The 22790-nt window shown below is 37.8% G+C and overlaps 1 protein-coding gene across 1 annotated transcript; it reads right to left on the minus strand.

Annotated features, from left to right (window-relative positions):
* Nucleotides 1–486: 486 nt before the first annotated feature.
* LOC307155979 (uncharacterized protein) lies at nt 487–22205 on the minus strand. The gene is made up of 21 exons (XM_079867091.1): nt 21948–22205; nt 12522–12910; nt 10496–12161; nt 10107–10379; nt 9610–9999; nt 9091–9516; nt 6795–7061; nt 6421–6672; nt 6035–6277; nt 5703–5960; nt 5095–5403; nt 4723–4992; nt 4478–4561; nt 3906–4068; nt 3282–3346; nt 2959–3170; nt 2132–2388; nt 1929–2042; nt 1502–1673; nt 1384–1428; nt 487–1262 (listed from the first exon to the last, which is right to left on the minus strand). The coding sequence occupies exons 1-21, from the start codon at nt 21995–21997 to the stop codon at nt 973–975; spliced, it is 6195 nt and encodes a 2064-aa protein (XP_079723217.1). The 5' UTR covers nt 21998–22205; the 3' UTR covers nt 487–972.
* Between the last annotated feature and the right edge of the window lie 585 nt (nt 22206–22790).

Below are 22790 nucleotides of genomic sequence, written 5' to 3' on the forward strand. Positions count from 1 at the left end.
AAGATTCTTAAAGAAACAAACTTTTTATATTTAATTTCACACTTTTATGATTTAATTTCACACAAAATCTGTTGCTCTATCAATGTTTAATAATAAAAAAATAACAAAAAATCTGCAATCATACAAAACTTGCTTTTTTGTTATTTCTATTTAAATAAAAAATAAGCAAATGTAATATATTTAGATTAATTTCCAAATATTTTAGAATGGTGGCACCATGATTAAAAAAGGTCCAGAGAAATTATACAAATTAAAATATGGGTCGACATACCTAACCAAGAATCTGTATATTAAATAAATTAAATAGTAATACAAAACAAAAGTCTAGGCCTTTCTGAAATGTTTTAATCACAGCCATGGCAATAAAATAAATAAAAAATTAAAATTAAAAAATCTTTCTCTTTTGTGACCATTTTAGGTTCATATAATTTTGCAAGCAATGATGGTTTCTGTAGGAGAGGAGACTGCAGCAGAAAATCATTTTTTGAATGAACTTTTTATTCCTTTTATCAAACTTTTATTGTTTACTTATTGTCTGTTGATTCCACTTTCATCAACAAATATTAGGATGTACATTTCTAAACTTAATTTGTGAAATCTTGGCACATAATTATCATACAAACAGGCAGAAACAATTCATTGTCATAATTACAGTGTATATTCATATTAAAACACTTCTCATGTTACTGGCTATGTGGTATTTCATATTTGTAAATCCCTCTGGATTGAAGTATCTGCTAAATAAATATATGTTGGCTACATGTAAGCAACCTGAACATCCATACAATCAATTTACAAATTAAATTACAAAACCATATATACAGTTATGCTTAACATTTACAATTGAAGTACAATCAAACAACAGCCATATATAATGTCACCAGTCAGATATAATACCAATCTGTGGTTCATGTAAAGTGCTTTTATACTGAGGTTTATTCACAATATTATTGCAAGGTTCTGTAAAGACCTCTAACCCTCAAGGCCAAACAGCGTCACGTATTTCTTTAGTCGATCTGTCACATATTCATCATTGCGAGGCAGCTTCTTCATGAACTCATGAATGGCTTTCACTGATTCTTTAAAACCCCATGTCTCAACAACCAAACTCGCCAATTCACATCTGTCGTTCGCTTCTTCAAGTCTCGTCCGACTAATGGAATCTCTATTCACAGTGTTGTTCATTAAATGCTTTAGCTTCTTGAACTCATTACATTTAAGATCCTCCATGATTTCACCAAGATCAGATATCCAGTTTTTTTCTTAGAAAAACAAATAGACAAATAATGATCAGGTGTTAAAACGTTTTAAAATGAGAAATTCAAAGAGAATTTTGTTTAGAAACATTTCAATAGGTTTAACTTTTTATAAATATTACAGTACCTTGATTGTTGGAATGTTCTTCAGATCTTATTTGTGTGTGATTTTCTAGTTACATGAGAAAAACAAAACATTTAGATGCTTTTTACGGTGTACAATGTACAAACAAAAAATGCCTTACCTCTGTTTTTCTTGAGAATTATCAAACGCCTCCATGCATTTTTGAAGGTAATCTTATCATTTTCTTTTATTTTACGCTGAATTTTAATTCGCAGTTCAGTCACATCTTTATCTAAGAAGACCTCAAATGTAGGATGGTGATTACCATCATGCAAGGGTTCAAATAATTTTTCCTAAAGGGTAAAAAAATAAAATAATAATGCAATCATACAAAAATAAAAATAAAATAAATAAAAATAATAATAAACCTGTACAGCATTTTCTAATATTAGTAAAAACCAATAAAGCATTTTTCATTTCCTGTGTCAATGGACAAGTGCCCCATTAGCTTCACAGTGTGATAAAACAACTAAAAAACATCAAAATAAATGTCTTTGTGGTGAAAGAACCTGCTGGTTAAAATATAGGTTATAGGTGTGGATAATTACCTTTGGTTGAACTTTTTTAGCTTTTTTTGAGATCAGAGTATACTTCGCATTTGTCATTAGTTTGCAGTCGGAGCTAGTTTGGATGAACATATACTCTTGTTGCTGATTTTTTATCTGTTGACAAAAGAATAAGAAACAAGAATATGTGATGTTTATTCAAAATAATCAAAAGCAAAAGTAGAACAAATTAAAGGTTGTCAGACCTCTGAAAGTAGGACATTGCTCGGCAATAGGAAAACCCATAGCCTTTGCAGTGTTGGTAACATATCAGGTTCCTGGAACAGCAGCACCTGCCCACTGATCTCTCTGTTATTTTGATCATTCTCATCCACAACACCATAGCTAGATAACCTATACACATTTACAGCTATATGCGTTTTTGAAATTTTAACTGGAGAGAGGAATTCCCGAGTGTCTTCATCGTGTATGTGGACAACAGAGAGATTTCCAATTGCCTCAACTGTAAATAAAAAGATAAGTGGTACAAAAAATAGACAGAAACACAAATAAGTTTAAATCAAAGTTGTTCAAAAAAATATTTACAATAAAGACTAGAACAAGATTGTGTTAATATTTATAAAGCCTAATATGGACTAATATGGAGTCAGCGCCCATAAAGAGTTTCAGATCAGTTACTTATAAGATTCCATTTCAGTGAGGAAGCAGCATCAAAATCTGCTTATGTTAACAGTAGAGACAATCACTGAACTGAAGGGGCAAACATCATTGTAAATGAATGATGATGAAACTGAACTGATATGAGCTGCTTTCCTAGCAATTATTTCAATACTCTGTACAATACTTTGAATGTTCATATGTAGGCTACTAGGCACATAGACATGCTAAATAAATTCCAATAACTCTGAAATCAAGCTATGATAAATCTAATTTACCAATTAGTTGTTCCAGTCACAACTGTTGTTAAACAACTAGACTACATCACTATGCAAAACTACACATTTTCTTTCTTTTTTTTTTTAATTAGAAAGGTTTTGTATTGACTGGCAGTGGCACTAGCTTTATCATTTACCATGTGTCTCACAGTGTGGAAGGTGAAGTTCATAGATTTCTCTCGTGGTGGTTTTGATATCAAACAGAGGTCCAGCAGGCTCATAGTGAGTGTTGATGAGGAGACGCATATCCCAGTGAACCACGCTGTACTCTACACATCCACTTCCTTTCATTCCAAACAACAGCCCAGTTGTGCTGCACATGAAAAAGCCTTCAGATGTGCACTGAAACCTACAACACAATAAAAAGAGTACATTTGAGAAACTATTGCACACAGAAAGATTATATTACACTATAATAGATTATATTCTAATACTTTTACGAAATACAGTATTTACTCACCTATAGGAAATCCTGCCATTATTTACTTCCAGTTCAGGCTCAAACTCCTTTATAGGATCTTCCCTCTATGACGTAAGATAATTAGTAATGTTTTTACATGACTTTTATTATAACATACATACTGTACATTTAAAGAACAACACACCTTTTTAACATTACTGATACAAGGTAGTTACTGAGAAATAGCAAAATTTCACAAAGAAAGCTTTTGCTCATTGGCCTGTGTATGGTTGTCTTGAAGCCGTTTTCTTTTGGCACAGTCATCCACAACTTTTCAGTTGAGTGGAAATGCTCAATCTCTTCACCCTGTAACTTAACTTCAGGTGACAGATCCCAGCATAGCTTGCTGACAATTATCGATAATGGGCAATTTTAAATACAAATCAAGTCCCCCTTCCTACACATTATTATGTTTGTAAATGGCCTGCGAGTCTTTTTACATGATCTGTTGGCGTTTACTAACACTCCTCTTGTATTCCTTCATCTGCACCCAGGTTTTTGCTAGATTATAACTGGTCTATTGAATCTTACTCTGTGCTGGATCAACCTGCATATGATATATTCCTAATGCTTTTTAAAATATATGATTTCTCACACAAAAGTAACACATTCCCTATTCCATACCTTGACAAAAGCTTTGATTGTTTTTTCCATTTCACTTTTTGATCCCAAATCTTTTTTGCTGTGATGCTGTGGTTGGGTGCATCTTCTTGTTCCAGCCTGTTGGGTTTCAAAGCGTGCTTCTTCCACCAGGAGGCCAATCTCTGTTATTTGGTTGTCACAAAGGCTGTTGAAATTGATTGAATAAAAGGTGATCAAGAGTTTAATTCCAAATGACAAATCAGAACAAATCAAAGAAACAAACAAACTGGCAGTTGAGACGGCCTGAACTTTTCCGTAACAAAAAAAAACTGTGGCAATGTTACAAGCATTATAGAAGGCATTTTGGTGACATTGTGGATTTATAATTTATACTTATAAACAACTGCTTAAATAAAAAGATCATATTCAATAATTGTAGAGTACTCCAAGATCTTAAATTTAAGTGTTAAAGAAGTGAGATTTCCAAAATGTTTATCCAATTAAAATGAACCAATTAACAGTTTTTTTTACCGTCACATTTTTACTTTCTTTTTCCATTACAATTGCAGTGTACAATGATAGCTTAGAATATTTAACTTTAACAGCATAGTTACCATATGGTCTTTGTGAAACTGTTTCCATGTAAGGCTTTGCGCAGTCTCTGTACACTTTTGTCAGTTATGTCATTACCAGTAAGACTGAAAAAAAAAAAAAAAAAAAAAAAACACACACACAAAAAAACACAATGTGGTTAAGACATCAGTTATCATGTGGTTTAAATAAAATAAAATTAGACATTCAGCAGCTTTTTAAAAAAAAGCCCCAGCCTGTAATTCCTGATTAGCCCATGAATACTCACTCTAAAAACATCATTTTGTGAAGGTGAGGGAGCAATAGATCCAAGCATGCATCTGTGATCTGGCAATGACTAAGATTAAGATGTGTAAGATCCTCTGTGTAATCCAAGACTAATAGCAGAGACTCACACGTACGGTAGTTAAGAGGAGTGTCACTGAGGTCCAGCTCTTTTCCAAGTGCTTTGGAAAGTGATGATGCCCATTTCAAAGACATAGCCATGGGGGCATTGAAAATCAGTGTCAGAAACTGCAAAAGAAGGCTTTTGCCCAAGCTGTTGACATAGAAGTTTTTTAACTGAATCATTTAATCATCTGTAAAAAATATAATAAAAAAAACAATTACCTAATTTATGTAAAAATATGTGAGGACTCACTGAAGATGCACTTTGTGCAAAATAGGGAACAGAATCTCAAGTGCAGAATCATCTGCTTGGCAGTCAAATAAAATTAATTCTGTGTCACATGTTGATGTATTAATGGCAGAAGAAATGGCTGTAACATCCGTAAGACTCAGAGTTAGAACATCCCCATTCTCTTGACCAAAACGGCCACTACTGAGGGAAGAACTGCAGGAGAAGTCAAGTTTGTGGTTCAGGGCGCTCAAGAGGGCAGACGCTGAATATCCTAGTTTTTCCATGTCCTTAGAGACATGAAGAAAACTCAACAGCAGCCTTCTATCAACCCTAGTCCAATGAAAGTACAACGGTAGTGTTAGTAAGGCCATAAGTGCAGGAGTGAGTGATGCAAAAGATTTGAGTGTACAGTAAAGGCCAATTCACACTACACCAACAGACGCAGACCAACACAGACAGTCACAAGATTACAGCGTGTCACTTCTCAGACATTCTAATGCTGATTCAGCATGAAATTGGCGAAAACAAGCTCCGACAGGGGAAACACAAAACCCTACTAAGTGTCTGTTGCAATTTGTCGGTGTGGTGTGAATTGGCTTAAAGTTGTATAAAAATCATTAGCACATTACCTCAGATCAGAAACTCTGTGCATAAGTTTTACAATGCTGTCCGTCTCATTGTGTGGAACGACAGAGTTTAACAGGTTGAGCTTAACACCATCACTATAGTGCAGGGCGAAGCAGAGGGCTTTGCAATCAGTTGAATCTAACTCTCTCATGCAAAGGTTAATCAGGTTAGCTGAAGATTTCACTAATTTCACAATTAGATGTCCTGCACGTTTTTGATATATCTCTTTCAGTGCAGCCCTGACAAATCGTGGGCTTATCCTGCATAATTAAGAAAGAATTATTTGAATATAATTCTATTTATATAATTAAATGTACACAAGGAAAGGTCTTGCCTTTTAAAGCAGACTGTGTCCAGTACAGCAAGAAGGCTTGGAACTTTCAGAACATTAAATCTGCCTTCTGGAAGGTCTAGTGTCACTTGCTTTTTGGTGACCTGAGCAAGATAAGATAAAACATCCCAGGACAAATTACAAGGTAAATCGCCATCAATTTTCTCCAGGAACAAGTGTGTCAGATTTTCATCCTGAGCATCATATACAACTTCTGCTAGTTGTTCCAGAGTGTCATCATTAAATCTGTTGTCACAAAATTGTTGTTAATATACATTTCATAATTAAGTAAATAAAGACTTTAAAAACATGTTGTTATGAAATACCACAATACTATTGCAGTACAAAAAACATGCCAGTTTTTTTAAGTTTTAAAGTTTACCACTTACTTAATGGACAAGGGGCCCTGATGACACAGCAGACCGAGCAACTGAGGATCAATTTTAAACTCTGAAAGGTTCAATTTGTGAACTGTCCAGACTCTAAGAAGAGAAGTCAGGCTGCTTAACAGCTGGCAAAGTGCTCTCTCTGGTAGATGAGAGTTTGACAAAACCAAAGACAGCTCTTCCACCGTTACGGAATTTATTTCTTTATGTGACCTGACCATTCTTGCCAGCTTTGAAGTTGCAATTTCATTTACTCTGAAAATAAATAAATAAATGAACAAATAAACAACAACAACATTAATAATAGTAAAATAGAAGAATAACCCCAAACAAAAATTTGCAATTGTGCAATATATTTACATCACAAAAAATATTACCTCAAGGTTTGAATCTTTTTCATACTTGAAAAGAGGTAGGCACAACCTTGACAAGAGATCTTTTGAGGGAGAAGACTGAGGGAGACGTCCTCTTCGTCCAGCAGTTCGAAAACATTGCCAACAGCTTTGCAGAGGCGACTTGGCAGCATGTCTATCAAAGAAATGCTAAAACCAAGAGATCTCAAAAGCTCAGCGATCTGTTTTGGATTCCATTCACTGTCTGCTGAGAGGACCTCACACACTGTCTGGAAAAACTGCTCATCACAGCTACAAGAAAGAAAGCATTTGCATAATGATTATATCTCAATTTAAAACTTTAAAGCAGGGATGTCCAATCCTGCTCCTAGAGGGCCACTTTCCGTTCAGCTCCAACCCCAATTAAACACACCTGAACCAGCTAATCAAGATCTTACTAGGCATACTAGAACATAGACATAATAAATACATTGGCCGCTGGATCGTACGTCAATAGTGCCGCCATATTGCGCAGGTCAACTTTCCCATAACTCTCATAACGGGAATTGAGAAAAATGGCTGCTTCGTGTGCTGCTTGGGGCTGTACATTGCCGCACAATTGAAAACAGGTCTCGGGAATTACCTTTCGCAAGCAAGACTGAACACTTGTTTCTGGTTGTATTTGGTCATTATATAATTAGTAATAGTAACGATAGTTGGCCACCGGAGTCAGTCAGACTAAAATAGCTAGCGATGTCGCTAGTTAACTTAGCAGTGAAAGTTGAGACATGAGGTGACATGATTTATATTATAGTTTTAGCTTATATTATAAAGTAAATTTCCTAAAATCTAAATATTCATCTATATTTCTTTAAAACCGACTTTTTTGACAAGTACTCATTTCGGGTATGTACTAGTCACTATTTTTTTACTATTTTTATTATTGTCTATATTATTCTGCAATTGATATAACATTGTATTTGCTATTCTTCTTCTTATTATATTATACCACTTGCGATTATCTATCTATTAGAGTTATGATGTTAAATTATTGTACTATTCACTAGTCACTATTTAACTTCTTTTTTATTGTCTATATTCTGTAATTGATATTTCATATTCTATTGCTATTATTATAGTATTATACATAAACTATATGCTATTACCAATATATTATTATATTATTGTACTTATATTATATAATTATACTATTCATTATTTTATTTGCTGTATACTGTTTGTTTATTTTATTGACTATACACTAAAATATTTACTGTTACTTCTCACTTTATCTTATATTTAATATTTGCATTGCACTGTAGTTGTACCATATCATATGTATTACCATAAAGGATTCATCAGTTATCTTTGTTATTGTATATTTGGAGTATCTATCTGTAAATATCTTTCATTTTAGTGCTATGAAAATACAGAAAGCAGCCTGCCGATGAGATTTGTATTTGCCGATTTGTTTAATTTTCTCAATGGTGGTCAATTCTTAGCACAAGAAAAGCTAAAATTGGGTTAAAGACAGAAAATGCTTTTTCCACAATAAGAAAACTTTATTTTATTTAATGTGAAAATTAAATTATATCTCAGTATGGGAGTCTTCACAATTCTTATCCAAGAATAAAAAGCCAAATACATGACAAGCCTGAGCTTTGACAATTCCTTATTTAAAAAAATATTTTATAAGTCTAACTATCGAGATTTTAAATAACTAGAGATGGACCTTTTTGTACACCACGTACAAACCACTGAAATCGGTTGATAAATGTAAATGTTATTTTTGTTTTTATCCAGAAAAACCGCAGCTCACCCGTTTACTTTCATTTGTTTACAGTGCAGTCTTGCCCTCAGCAATATGGCGGACGCGTTGACGTATCGCAGCAACGTTCCAAAGCGGCCAATAGGGCGTCTATGTATGTATTATGTCTATGTACTAGAAGCTTCCAGGCAGGTCTGTTGAGGCAAGTTGGAGCTAAACTCTGGCAAGACAGTGGCCCTCCAAGACAGAGTTTAGATATCCATGTTTTCTAGTTCACCCAAAAATAAAATTGCTCTTATCATTTAATCACCCTCATGTTGTTCCAACCCTGTATGACTCTCTTTCTTCTTTGAAACACAATTGAAGATATTTTGAGAAATGTCTTTTTTTTTTTTTTTCATCCATACAAATGAACGTTCCTCAAAATATATTCTTTTATATTCCACAGAAGAAAGTCATATGTTTGGAACAACATGAGGTGATGAAATCATTTTCATCTTTGCACTATCCCTTTAACACTGACAAAGGAACATCAGTCGTGCATTTTAATAATTTTTTTTTAAATCTGCTCACCAAAGTTTTGAGATATAGGGTAAACAATTGAGGAAAATCTTCAGTTTTTCTCTTTCACGTGACCAGTTCTTGAGCTCCACAGGTTTTGTGATGGTCTGAAGCTTTAGTAAATCAATTAGAGCAAATGTCTTCTCTAGTTTTAGTAGGTCCACTGTCCATACAGCAGGGGCAACCATAAGAATGGGCTTCAGTGCTGGTAGTGCTGTCTTCCATGATGAACTTTCCTTCAGCTGGGTGAAGAGATCCAAAAGGAAAAGGCTCTGCATGTCTTTGCTGTCTTCAGCGAAGGGAAAGGTTGAGTAACTGCATGCTGTACAAAGGCTCCTTAGTTTCTCCTCTCCGCATTCAGATGCGAGAATGAAAAGATCAGTAACAATCTTCACAATTTTGTGGATGTCTTTAGGCTGTTTGAGAGCAGCACTAAACCTGTAATAAAAAGTTGCTTATTTTATACTTAAGAACTGTACCCAGTTATTTTAAACCAACACCATTTTCAAAAAGTTAGTGAATTTTACTCACCTCATTTCTGTAACGTAGGGTGTACACTGAAGAAAAAGTTTAAGTTCACTCAGCGCGTATGTGACATTATCTAGTTCAGAGGGCTTCTTTAAATTTAGAGCTTCCATGGTTTGGATGAGCAGTGACATTGATGAGTTTGAAGGCTGTACAACCCATGTGGGTGGCAATGCATAAAAAACAGGTTGCAAAACTGGAAGAACATCCATGTTCTTACCATGTTCATGCAGTTTTAGCAAAAATTTACACTGCACCTCAAAGTTTTCTCTTTGATCTTTGCTGAAAACAGACAGCAGATTCCTTACACATCGTTGGCCAGTCTTCATCTCATGAATAGCTCCTTGAAGATAGAGGTCTGTTTCTATTGCTACTTTGAATTGCTGGGGGGAAATCCTACAAAAAAATAAAGAATATATACAAACTAGGTAACAAAAAAAATCTAGTGCTTTGAATTATTGTGGAATACATTATATGTGGAAGTAAGTGTTAACTGGTTGTACCTAATGGTTGCAATATTGGATAAGCTCTCAAAAATAGCCGTCTGCAAAGATCTGGTTATGAGGTTTTCCTTTACATGCAGAAAAAGATGAACGCTCTCTGATCTCTTCTTTTTAAGGAATTCGCCTATCATTTGAAACACTTTCTGGTCTTGTGTTTCATGTGCATAGAGGTGCATTTCAAAGCTGAATAAGCTAAGCAGGCTATCAAAATCTGAAAACTGTCCTGCTTCAAAAGCCAGTCTCCACATCTGAGACTGCAACCTGCTTGTTGACCTGGGAATAAAAATGTGTATAAAAAGCAAAAATATATAAATAACTGATCTTATAATATTTGTAATTGCTATAAAACTGCGAAAAGGAAAGACAGTTTGTAAATTAACTTCTTGTACCTGAGAAATTTCAGATTTTTCAATGAGCCTAGAAGTAGTTTCACCCCAGGGTCAGAAATGTGACAATCTGTGAGGTCCAGAGCAATCTTCTGATGCGTAGCTTGACTGACCACATAGGATAGTACACAGCACTGGTGAGGATCAAGTGTTTGGTCCTCTAAATTAAGCTCATACTGAACCTTTGCCAGGAAGAGTCGGCATGCCTCAGGAGACTGATACTCATAAAGGCATCGACACACAAACAGGATGTTGTCAGCTTCCACAAACTGCTCACAATCACCATCTTCATTCTGTTCTTTAGTGTAAAGGAAAGTATCAATAATCTGTTGAAAGTACTTGGCACGTGTGGCTTGTATCTGTTCTACTGGCACCAAACACTTTATAAGCCCAACTAGATTATCAGAGAGAAGACCAGACAAAAATGGCATAATGTATTTGAGGTATTTTCCATCTTCATCACTGTGGCATCGATCAAGCACATTAGAGATATTGTCAGGATTTAAAATTAGAAAGAGAGCTGCCCAAAACTCTTGCATTGTATTATGCAGGAATGTGTACACATTGCAAGAGGTAGTGGATGGGTTCCAGAATTGCTTTGTCAAGAAAGCATTTTGCACAGGCTTGTTTTCATGATCCAAATCTGTCAGGTTCACTGTCCTTGCCAGCATTGCTTGATAGGAGGCTAGAGCTAATTTCATGATGTCCCTCTTGCTGTCTGTAATGTACTTATCTAAGTGCTCCACATTTTGGTTCCCATGTTGCTTCATGCAAAAGCGAAAAATTTGGACATACATCTCAGTAACTGTAAAATTCTTATTCCTGGCTTCATGAGGGATTACTGAAATGCAGGCAGTTACTATGAAGGCATACAGTGGTACAGAGCACAAACTGAACAACTCTGGGTTTTTCAAAGCATTAATGTCATCCGTTGTTCCCAACATCCATCGGAAGTATTCACAGATGGATCCATGATTAAAACCCTGAACCTCTACTCGATAAGATGGCCAGTCTGACAGGTAACCTGTATCCTCAGCTTCTGGTCTGCAAGTGGTCAAGACCTTTGCATCTTTCAAGAATGATTTCTCCATGAGCTGCTTAATCACATTGTTTCCAGTCACATCCATGATACCATCAAAAATAAGCACAACATTCTCTGAATTGCTCTCAATATTTTCAAGAACTTGATCTGATGCTTTTTCTGGGCATATGTAATGGTGAAAAATAAGATCCTTCAACATATGAGGATATGGAGACTGGGAGAAAACTCTCATCCGTGGCTCATCAAAGTAAAACATGTAACTCACTGGAATGCTTTTCTCTTCATTCCAGAGTCTAAGAATCTCCAGTGCAACTGTTGTCTTGCCCACTCCAGGTTTTCCCACAAGCAGGATGCTTTTCTCATCATTCATTAGTAAGTCTTTGGGAGACAACATTTTCTTGTTTGTTGGAATGTAGGTCTTCAGTTTCTTTGAGCGAGATTTCTTGTATACCTTGATCTTTTTAATTTTTGAAACTGTACTAGAATCTGTGTCCATAACAAGGGGTATGTATGTGAAGGGTTTGCTTTTATGCTCATTTTTAAAAAAAATCATGCTTTGGTTCCATTTATCTTCCAGTATTTGTCTTGCTTTCCATCTCAAAAGGCCTTGGTATGCGGCACAAGGATCTGGAAAACACATTTCTTTAGATATATGATCTACAACAGTACAATGAAAACTAGTCCACAATTCTCTGAGTAGTAAATGCACGCTCCAGACTTAAAATGGTCCATCAAAATAGTCTTAATGTTCTAAATTTGTTACCAAATTTCTTGATTCTGATCTAAAAAGGTCAATAAACTTTAATAAAACAAGGCAGGATGTCTCATATTGAACCCTATCATGCCACCATTTTGCCTTCCCCCACGTTCACTATACACTTTAGATTAAATGTAGATTAAAAATACACTTATCTAAACCCCTTGACATAAAAATGATCATCATCATCTTAAAAATAAGAATACAGCAAACATGTGCTTGGTACCCACCTGCTCGGTTTGCAGTCTGAGATTGTGGTTCATCCTGGAAGGAGAAGCAGCTAATCCAGTGATGTAAATCTGGATACCCCATATTTCTCGGAAATACTTGAAATCTTTTTTTGTCAAGAATTTTTAAAAATGTATTGCATGCTGATTCTCCTTTAGAAAAAACTATGTCGAGCAAAATCCTTATCCTATCCTGACTATTTTCTGCAGATTCAATTGAATGTAGCTCATTATTTATGAAGAATTTGCACTCGTTTAAGGCTTCAATTAGAGGATCAGAGTTCAAACGACCTCCAGTTAGCAGAGTTTGGCCATTTCTGAGGAATTCCTGTGCAGATTGCTGGGTGCTCGCCATCCTGAAGATTTTCTTCTGATTTTGTTGTAACCAAATTCTGAGAAAAAAGATAAAAGAAAAAGACCAATGTTTGAAATCATTAGTCTTAGTTTTTTGTTTGTTTGTTTTAGTTTAAAACTTACTTTATAGCCTATAGGTTATATATGACACACATTTATTTTCCCTGTGTCAAAGAGCAGTCACACTGGACTTCAAGCATGTGCAATTTCTTAAGACACTGCAATGGCGTTCACGATATATGACGTTCATATTGCTAGATGGTTCACATGCAGTGGGGTCTTTTTAAAAAACAAATTCAGAACGTAAATTTGTTCTCCAAATTCACTCTGGTAGTGTCTGATCTCTTCAGCTTCATACAGTAGCAATAATTTTGGGTTGATGTGAACCGCAATAGATATACAGCAAGGTCGACAAATCTGACAAGGCTATTTTAAAGGGTAACTAAACCCCTGGTCAGAGCCTGACTCCACCCACTGGCAATATTTGAAAAATGCTGGAAAAGTGGGCAGAGCCCAGTGGAGAGGGGCTGTGCATCTGATGTAGCTGACGCTAGGTCCAGTGTGAACTCGTTTCCATGACTACACCGGAAGTTCTTCATGCGCAACCCTTATGACGATAAAGTCGTTTTGTAATGCAATTATAATGCGTCTTGTTTACTGTAATCCTGAGTAATAGTGTGACTTAAAACTGTTGTTACGTTGCTCTTGTTAAATTTATGAAGAAGAGAAAAGTTGGTTATTGCCAGTCACATGTTTAACCCCGGAAGTATTGAGAGTAGCACCAGAGAGGAGAGAGAGTGGCGTGTGAGAACAGCGAACTTTTAAGCTCCCGTCTATTATTCTACAGCTGGTCTACCAGGCGAACACGGTAATAATTATCAAGCTATCTTATTAAGCACTGTTAAATTTTGTTCACAAAAAAAATGTGAGACATTGTATTGGTCTGCATAAGAAATAAGAGTATATGAATGTTGCTTTGGGTGCTTTTTGTTTGAAACTGTTTTGTTTATCTTCTAGTTTTCACGGTGTTTCATGATACTTCAGAGAAGAATAAATGTGAATGTGAACATCAGTAAGAAGCGTGGACTCATTTATGACCAGTGTAGTTACAGTGAAAACGTGGCCTAACTCCATAATCCAGAGGTCTTCAGTGTGCAGCTCCGCTTCATATCCTGTGGCGAACTTCAGGTCTTCAGTGTGCGGCTCTGCTTCATATCCTGTGGTGAACTTCAGGTCTTCAGTGTGCAGCTCCGCTTCATATACTGTCGTGAACTTCAGGCTTTCAGTGTGCGGCTCTGCTTCATATCCTGTGGTGGACTACAGGTTTCAGCGTGTAGTCTCGCCTCATCTCCTGCAGTCTACCTCAGCCGACAGCTGGATAAAAGTTAACTGATTGTAACATCCTGTTTTGCACTCAGGCCTTACTATAAAGTCATTGACATTTATAAACCACAAGCGCTGGTACAATTTGAGTTTATCATTCCAGTGTCAAATTCCAAATGGGCAACAGTAATAGCCATATGTTAAAGGTGTAACAAATCTAGCCTAATCAAAGTGCTTCATTGTCTCAGTATTTCATGTGCTTGCAATTTACCTTGTCTCTTCCTTCGAGTCTCAGCTAATAATCAAAAATGTCAGTTCTCAGTGAATCGTTGTCTCAGGATGGTGAGGTATCTAGGCAGATTGATTCCCTGTCTGAAGTGCAGGGTGTTTTAGACTCTAATTCTATGGCAACACAAAAAGAGAAAATAACAGATCATACTAAAAACAAGAAATCTAAAGCGACGCTTAAGGAGCCTTCTTCAGCGGCAACACAGTTAGATGAAGAACCAAGAAAATCCTCCTGTGACAGACGTCCAACACAAAAAAATGATAGAGCTGATAGAGCAAGAATCAATCCAAAAAGAAAGGAAATTCAACTGTGTATGAGAAATGGAAAACACAAGTCAAGAATGCTCGTACAAGTCTGAAGCAGGCATGCTCTGAGTGTGACTTGTATGACATGATGGATGTGGTTGAGAAGCTTGAGTCTGAATTAAAAGAGTTATACGACAACATACGGCTCAAAAGTGCACCAAGCCAAGAAATTCTGAGAAAAATTGATGCAAGTGTAGCGGTGACAGCTGATTTGTTGGGACTAATGAGAGTTCGCCTTATTGAGGGAGAAGAAGAGTTTGATGGTGAGGCGGAAAGAGCAAGGTTACACATGCTGCTTGACAGTGAATATGCTAAGTCCATATATGGATCCACAGTTTCCAAAGCCACGCGCACTCAGCCACCACTCCAACCGTCCTTCAGAGTCACCAAGTATTTCAGTTAAGAGAGCTGAGACAGCAGCACAGCTGGCTGCAAAGAAAGCTGAGGTTGAATGGGAAGCTGCCATTGAAGCACAACGTCTGCAACTGAAAAATCTAGAAAATCAAAGAGACATTGAGGTCATTGAAGCAAGGCTCAGAGTATTTACTGAGGAAGAGTCAAAAGAAAAGAGTGAGAAATGCAGTTCTCCATGCAGTGAAGGAAATGTTCCTAGTCAACCCACTCCCTCTGCAGGATGCCTAAAAGAGCAAGTTACACAGAATGAAGCATCTTTAGTCCAGACATTACAGGAGTCAATGGCCCTTACTCGACTTCCATTACCAGAATCTTCCGTATTCTCTGGCGATCCACTGAAGTTTACAGAATGGAGCACAAGCTTCAAAGCTCTTATAGAGAGACGATGTTCAAATCCGGCAGATAGGTTGTTTTACCTACAAAAGTACGCAAGTGGAGAGGCGAGGTCTGCTCTAGAAGGCAGCTTCTACAGAAAAGATGAGGAGGCATATCAGCAAGCATGGCAGAAGCTGAATGCAAGGTATGGTCACTCCTTCGTGGTGCAGCGTGCTGTCCGAGAGAAGCTTAATAAGTGGCCAAAGATTGGTGCTAAGGAGTATGTTAAGCTAAGAGAGTTTAGTGATTTTCTGCAAACATGTAGTGATGCTATGCCTCACATCAAGGGTCTTCAGGTTCTGAACGACTGCGAAGAGAATCAGAAGATGCTAGCCAGACTCCCTGATTGGATAACGTCCAGGTGGAATCGTTTTGTCACAGAGCAGCTGGATCAAGACAAAGACTATCCAAGTTTCAAAGAATTTGCTTCATTCATCTCAAAGGAAGCACGCATAGCATGTAATCCAGTGTCATCATTACATGTGCTAAGGCCTGAGGAAAAGTCGTTCAGAGAAATAAAACGTCCAAAGGCAAACACCTTCGCCACTAATGTGAAAGCCTCAAATGCTTCAAGTACCACAGCCAAATCCTACAATGTTGAGGAGATCAAGTTGAGGGATTCCAATAAATCAAACAAAGGAAGCATGCCAGCTTATAACTCATACACAGCCAAATGTATGTGTTGTGGAGAGAACCACTCCATACATAAGTGTAAAAACTTAACGGAAAGATCTGTGGAGGATAAGAGAAAGTTCGTCCAGGATAATAAGCTATGTTATGCATGCCTGAGGAAGGGACACAATTCAAAGGACTGTAGGAACAAAGCCATGTGTAGCATATGCAAAAGACAACATCCCACTCCATTGCACGAAGACCGCCCCTCAGCAGACCAGACTTCCTTGCAAGGTGTCCAGCAAGCTGAAGAAAAAACATCCTCACTATCTTGTTGTGTGAATGGAGGTGAGGGTGGGAGCACATCAATGATTGTTCCAGTATGGATCTCTTCACATGAAAACCCAGATTCTGAAACCCTGGCGTTCACACCGCCACCGGCGAGAGCGGCAAAATTCGCTCTCGCCGCCCTGCCACCGACGCCGTAGAAAGATTCGGGGACGCTCTGACGTAGATTAGAATGCGTGATTTTTTTCCTCTCAGGCGGAGGACTTCTACATTCCGATTGGTTGCCGCCGAACCGCGTCATAGCTTATTACTTGATTTCAACTCCTCTCGCCACTCTCGCCGTCCAAGACGCGCCGCGCCGCGCCGCCCTCGCCGGTGCTCGCCGCCGGCTCTCATTGAAAATGAATGGCTTCCGGCCACTTTGACGCTCTCGCCGCCGGCGGTGTGAACGCACAGTTATGCTCTGTTGGACACTCAGAGTAGTCACACATTTGTGGACCAGGAACTTTGTGGAAGGTTGCAGGCATCAATGGAACCAGTAAAATTAAAGCTTTCCACTATGATGGGAAGGGATTCCATCGTGAAAAGCCAGAGAGTCAGTGGACTCAGAGTCAGAGGATTCTCTTCAGATTGCCTCATTAACCTGCCTCCCACCTACGCAAGGGAATTCATTCCACTCGAACATGCGCATATCCCCACATGTGAGACAGCTAATAAGTGGAAACACCTAGCAGTCATAGCCCCCGAGATGCCCCCGCTAATGGATTGTGGAGTGGGAGTTTTGATTGGTTACGACTGCTCCAGAGCCCTGGCACCACGAGAGGTCTTCACTGGAGGTGACTATGAGTCTTACGCTATAAAGACGGACTTAGGGTGGAGCATCGTAGGGAGCTCACCACAGCGCGTGAACTCCAGGGATGTGACTGGGCTGTGCCATCGGATATCTGTCAGGGAGGTTCCACCTGTGACACCAGCTGCTGCTATTAAAGCCTTTGAATCTGATTCATGCGACTTCTGCATGAATGCACCAGCCTCGAGTCATGCCGGAGGTGCATGGGAGCGGCAGATCAGAACAGTAAGGAGTGTGCTTGGCTCAGTCCTTGCTCACAGTGCTGGAAGATTTGGACGACACTTCCTTAAGAACCTTCTTTTACGAAGCCATGTTCATTGTAAACAACCGCCCTCTTACGATTGGCAGTATCAGTGATCCCACCAGTATGGAGCCATTAACACCAAATCATTTGCTCACTATGAAATCCTCTGTTCCTCTGCCCCCACCTGGTAACTTTGCTAAGGAAGACTTGTATGCCAAAAAACGTTGGAGACGGGTGCAATATCTGTCGGAGCAATTTTGGAATAGGTGGAGGAAAGAATATCTTGTCAACATCACTCTTAGACAACGATGGCATGCACCAAGGCGCAATGTACAAGTCGGAGATATTGTCATTGTAAAGGAAGAAGAGCTCCCTCGTAATGAATGGAAACTTGCCAGGGTTCTTAAAGTACATGAAAATGATGATGGATTGGTGCGAAGAGTTACCATACAGATTGGAGAGCGCAAGTTAGGAAAAGGGGGTGAACGCCTCAAGCCATCCATCGTTGAGCGACCCATTCAGAAGTTAGTTATTCTCGTAGAAAGCAGCTAAAATTCTGCTTCATAACTCTGGTGCAGTTAGTCACTGAACACAATTCAAATTCAAATTTGAAACAATTCACAAATCCTTTCTGTTGTTATAAAAAGATTGTTTTCTTGAACCTTTATGTAGTGAGAAAAGTGTTCTCAATTGATATTGTGACATTTAACTTTCATGTGGTGTATTCTGCATATCAACCTTATCTGGAGAGTTTATAACTGTGGATCTACCATATCACTCAGTTTCAGATGTTTTATGAGTGACCTTAACGTATGCTTTGAAATAACCATTGATTTGTCAGATTAATATGCAAACAAAACACCAAGGTTGTATGATTTGTTATTAATTAATCAAAGGTCATTTGGTGGGAGTGTAGCTGACGCCAAGTCCAGTGTGAACTCGTTTCCATGACTACACCGGAAGTTCTTCATGCGCAACCCTTACGACGATAAAGTAGTTTTGTAATGCAATTATAATGTGTCTTGTTTACTGTAATCCTTTGTAATGCAATTATAATGTGTCTTGTTTACTGTAATCCTGAGTAATAGTGTGACTTAAAACTGTTGTTACGTTGCTCTTGTTAAATTTATGAAGAAGAGAAAAGTTGGTTATTGCCAGTCACACGTTTAACCCCGGAAGTATTGAGAGTAGCGCCAGAGAGGAGAGAGAGTGGCGTGTGAGAACAGTGAACTTTTAAGCTCCTGTCTATTATTCTACAGCTGGTCTACCAGGCGAACACGGTAATAATTATCGAGCTATCTTATTAAGCACTGTTAAATTTTGTTCACAAAAAAAATGTGAGACATTGTATTGGTCTGCATAAGAAATAAGAGTATATGAATGTTGCTTTGGGTGCTTTTTGTTTGAAACTGTTTTGTTTATCTTCTAGTTTTCACTGTGTTTCATGATACTTAAGAGAAGAATAAATGTGAATGTGAACATCAGTAAGAAGCGTGGACTCATTAATGACCAGTGTAGTTACATCTGAGACCCATCTCTCTGTATGCAAGGGCGTGGTTAGCTGATTCCCTCTGACATCACCATAACTTCCAATAGGAAAATTCAACTGCAGTAGCCACTGTTCAACCAGAAGAGGGCAGCACGTTTTTACACCATATATTGTAGAATTAAAACACACCCAAATGTCAAAAAAATTACTTCAATCAATGAACAGCATTAATAAAGCCCAGGGGCCTCATTTATAAAACTGTGCGTTGGAACCTTACTAAAAGTGTACGTGCGCCCGAAAGCCAAAAATGGCGTACGCAAAAAAATATTCAGACTTATAAAACCGTGCGTACGCCAGAACCTGCGCAGAATTCACTTTAAATCCCAGTCAGCGGAAGATTGTGCGTACATGCGTCTCCACCCGAAATAACCATATATGGAGCTTACAACGCCTAGTTTTATGCAGATCCTCATCTACATATCATTTGCATATGATTATTCATCCACGTGATAACTTAAACGTTATCACGTGGATGAATAATCATATGCAAATGATATAAACGGTACAAGAAACATTACATTAATACAAATCAAGTAGTTGTCTATCCTTGCCTTGTTTTTGAATATTTTGAATCTTTTCCACTTGCCGAATTGTATTTTTAATTGATTTATATTTTTAATGGAAACAGAACAGATAGGCCTTGGGCATTATTTGCACGAAACTATTTTCTCAGACAATCTGGTATTATCATGATAAGCAATTATCTCTGTGGTTAAAACATTAAAGCACGCCACAGGAAAAGTGTTCAAAAACAATCGCATCCACAACAAATATTTCTAATGATTGAATTTAAAAAAATGTTGTAACTTCAGTAATGATTTCATGTTTAAGTGTTTAACTCCATTCATTTGAATGGCATATTTAATATAAATGTTTATATCAGAAGTATTTTATTTTATTTAAACTGTTATTTGCGTCAGTTTCACTAAACGGCTCAACACGCTCGCTGCCGCGGACATTTAAGAAGGAATGGATATTTGCTTCAAGTGACAGGCTTGGTGATTGAAATTGTATTTGTATAATCTTTCTGTGTTTAATTTTCTTTAGATTTTCTGTATAAAAGTGACCAAAAATACATTTAACTCCAGCTCACCATCGGTGTCGCTAAAGTGCTCCATCTCCAAAACGTTCGTACGCATGGGTCAGAGTTTGCGTGCAGGTGCGCATGTTTTCAGCCCCGTTTTGTGCGTACGCAAGCTTTATAAATGAGGCCCCAGATCATTAACTAAAAAAGTTGTTTTAGGGTTTAGTTACCCTTTAAAGGTCACGAAATATGTTACCTCCCTCTATTTCACCCAGAATGCCTGTGATTTTCTCCAAATTCATTTTTGTGATGTCTGATCTCCTCAGTTTCATTTTGGGCTGTTATGAAAAGAATCGTTATACTGTCCGCCTTTCAACATTTCCACCTTTAATATTCAATGTGCTGAAGAGCCTGATCCCAAGAAAACACAAGAGAACTTTTTTTTTTTAAATCTGTATAGGTAACGTTATCTGCCATGATTCGAACGCGCTGGAGTCTGTTGCTATAATGGACGCAACTTTCACGCGCATCTGACTTACAGATAAACAGCGCGTTTTTATTTCGGCGCTATTGTTAATGTTGTTTATTTCAGGAAACAGTTTCGTAAATTCAGCTTAAAAGCATAAACTAAAACTATTATTTATCATTTAACTGAACTGTGCTCACGCATTTTTGACACTTCCATGATACCCGAATAAGCGATGTTTTACTTCCCGTTTCAGGTGTGGCAAAAAACAACAAAAAGATTATTTTTCAAACCTCACATTTCGACTAATTTTTAGCTCAAATAGGCTATTTACAAAAACAATAAATGTAACAATAATTGCACATAGAAACATAGGCTAATTCGAATGTTGGACGAGTAAAAGTTCAGAATACATTTCCAAAAGATGTCGCTACCGACCTTATTCAGCCCATCGTTTCAGACTCGCACAAACCAGATCCATAAAGCCACGACAATGAGGTTTGTTGAGCCATCCATGGACAAGATCCGCTCTCCAAGTCACCATCAAGATCTTATAGAGCTTCAACCTATCAAAATTACCAACTACTCCAGCGATATCCTACAAGATCGCATGCATACCAGTTTCACCATTGACATATAGACGTTCCGGGGCTGGGCGTCACACGTCCTGATTTTGCTAGTTAAGACCATAGACTGTAAGGTTAAGACCTATGGTTAAGACGTGTAAGGGTCATGAAACCCCCCTCTTTCAGCTCAAGTCTAGCTCACAATCTTTTTGAAAACTGCAAATTAAATGGGCGTGTATGGCTGTGAGAAGGGAGGGGAGTGGGTGTGGTGTGTGTGTGTGTGTGTGTGTGTGTGGGGGGGGGGGGGTAAAACCACTAAAATCAGTGGTAAAACGTTATGAAATGCTAGATTTTTTTTATAGCTGACAAAGTTAAAGTCTAATGAAATACACGGACACCTTATTTTTGTCCTTTCAAAAGTAACTGAATGAACTGCTACATATATTAGCCTACAGTAATAATAATTGTATTTAAAACATAAATGTACATGTATATGTATAATTATGTCATTATAAAATATGTATTTGTTTATATACACACTATAAATGCATATATTTGAAAATACATTTTTCGTACATAGCCTGATCTACGCGCAGCCTAAAACCACATAATAAAGATGGACAGTCAGTGACAGAAATTTGCACAAATTAAGCATACGTTCCATACATTGAGGTATTATCGAAATATATATTTTTTAATAACGAGTGATTATTTAACAAAAGGCAAGTAAAACGGTCAGGATTACATTTTAGACACACACACACACACACCTGAAGCGATAGAAAAGTCCTCGGGACCGCATCACTCGCAAAACCTGCATTGGTGGTGTACAAGGCCGAAGTCCACCATTCTCCCGTTGAATGGTTGCTGCACACACAGTTTAGATGTGTCCGTGGTTGATGGCCAACCGCCCGCCCACAGTCGGAGTCTAGCCCGGGCAGCATTGCGGGGAAAGATGCACGGGAAGTTTTGCACCACGAAAACAAATGCGCGTACGTCCCATCATTGCCTCTCTCATCTACTACAGTACGCGATATCATAGTTTGACATGTCTGTCATTGGAAAGTTCCATGTGGTGTCATGAATAATTAAGAGAAAGTGTCTTCTCATTGGATAAGAAAACTCAGTCTCATGAATAATTATGAGGCACCGATGAGTCATCAAAGTACTATAGGCTCGATGGTGTTCTAAGCCCCCAATGGCTCCTTAGAGGCAGCTAACGTCCTCAACCTTAAACTACCCATCCCCTCGCTGCCTGGAAGGCGCCTTTGGGGGCTTAAAAAACACCAAACACCAGTACTATAGTGCTCTGCCACGTCACAGCCTGTGAAGTGGACACGAAGAAGATTTTAAACCCGGAAGATGAAAATAGCGGAAAAAAATAAAATTTAACCATTTCCCCCCTACTATTAAATCTAACAGATGCACAATAATAATAATACTAATAATTGAAAAAACCCTTAAGAAGTCTTCCTGGGTCAGCACATTTTGTTTACCCTGGAAAAACATTCCTGTCCGAAAATGTAATCTTAACCATATCCATACCCCTAACTAACCCGACCCATAAATTATCACTAAAATCAGAGTGAATGTAGCAGCACCTTGTAAGACAC

This window comes from Squalius cephalus, assembly GCF_949319135.1.
Source record: "Squalius cephalus genome assembly, chromosome: 3".
Classification (NCBI taxonomy): domain Eukaryota; kingdom Metazoa; phylum Chordata; class Actinopteri; order Cypriniformes; family Leuciscidae; genus Squalius; species Squalius cephalus.

What these genes read in the sequence shown, in the direction of transcription:
- LOC307155979 (XM_079867091.1), bottom strand. Translation starts at nt 21,997, where the DNA reads ATGCAGGTTTTGCGAGTGATGCGGTCCCGAGGACTTTTCTATCGCTTC. An exon ending in GGACTTTTCTATCGCTTCAG is followed by an intron (nt 12,911 to 21,947) that starts GTGTGTGTGTGT and finishes CTTTTTTCTCAG; the next exon opens with AATTTGGTTACAACAAAATC. An exon ending in AAAAAGATTCAAACCTTGAG is followed by an intron (nt 6,673 to 6,794) that starts GTAATATTTTTT and finishes ATTTATTTTCAG; the next exon opens with AGTAAATGAAATTGCAACTT.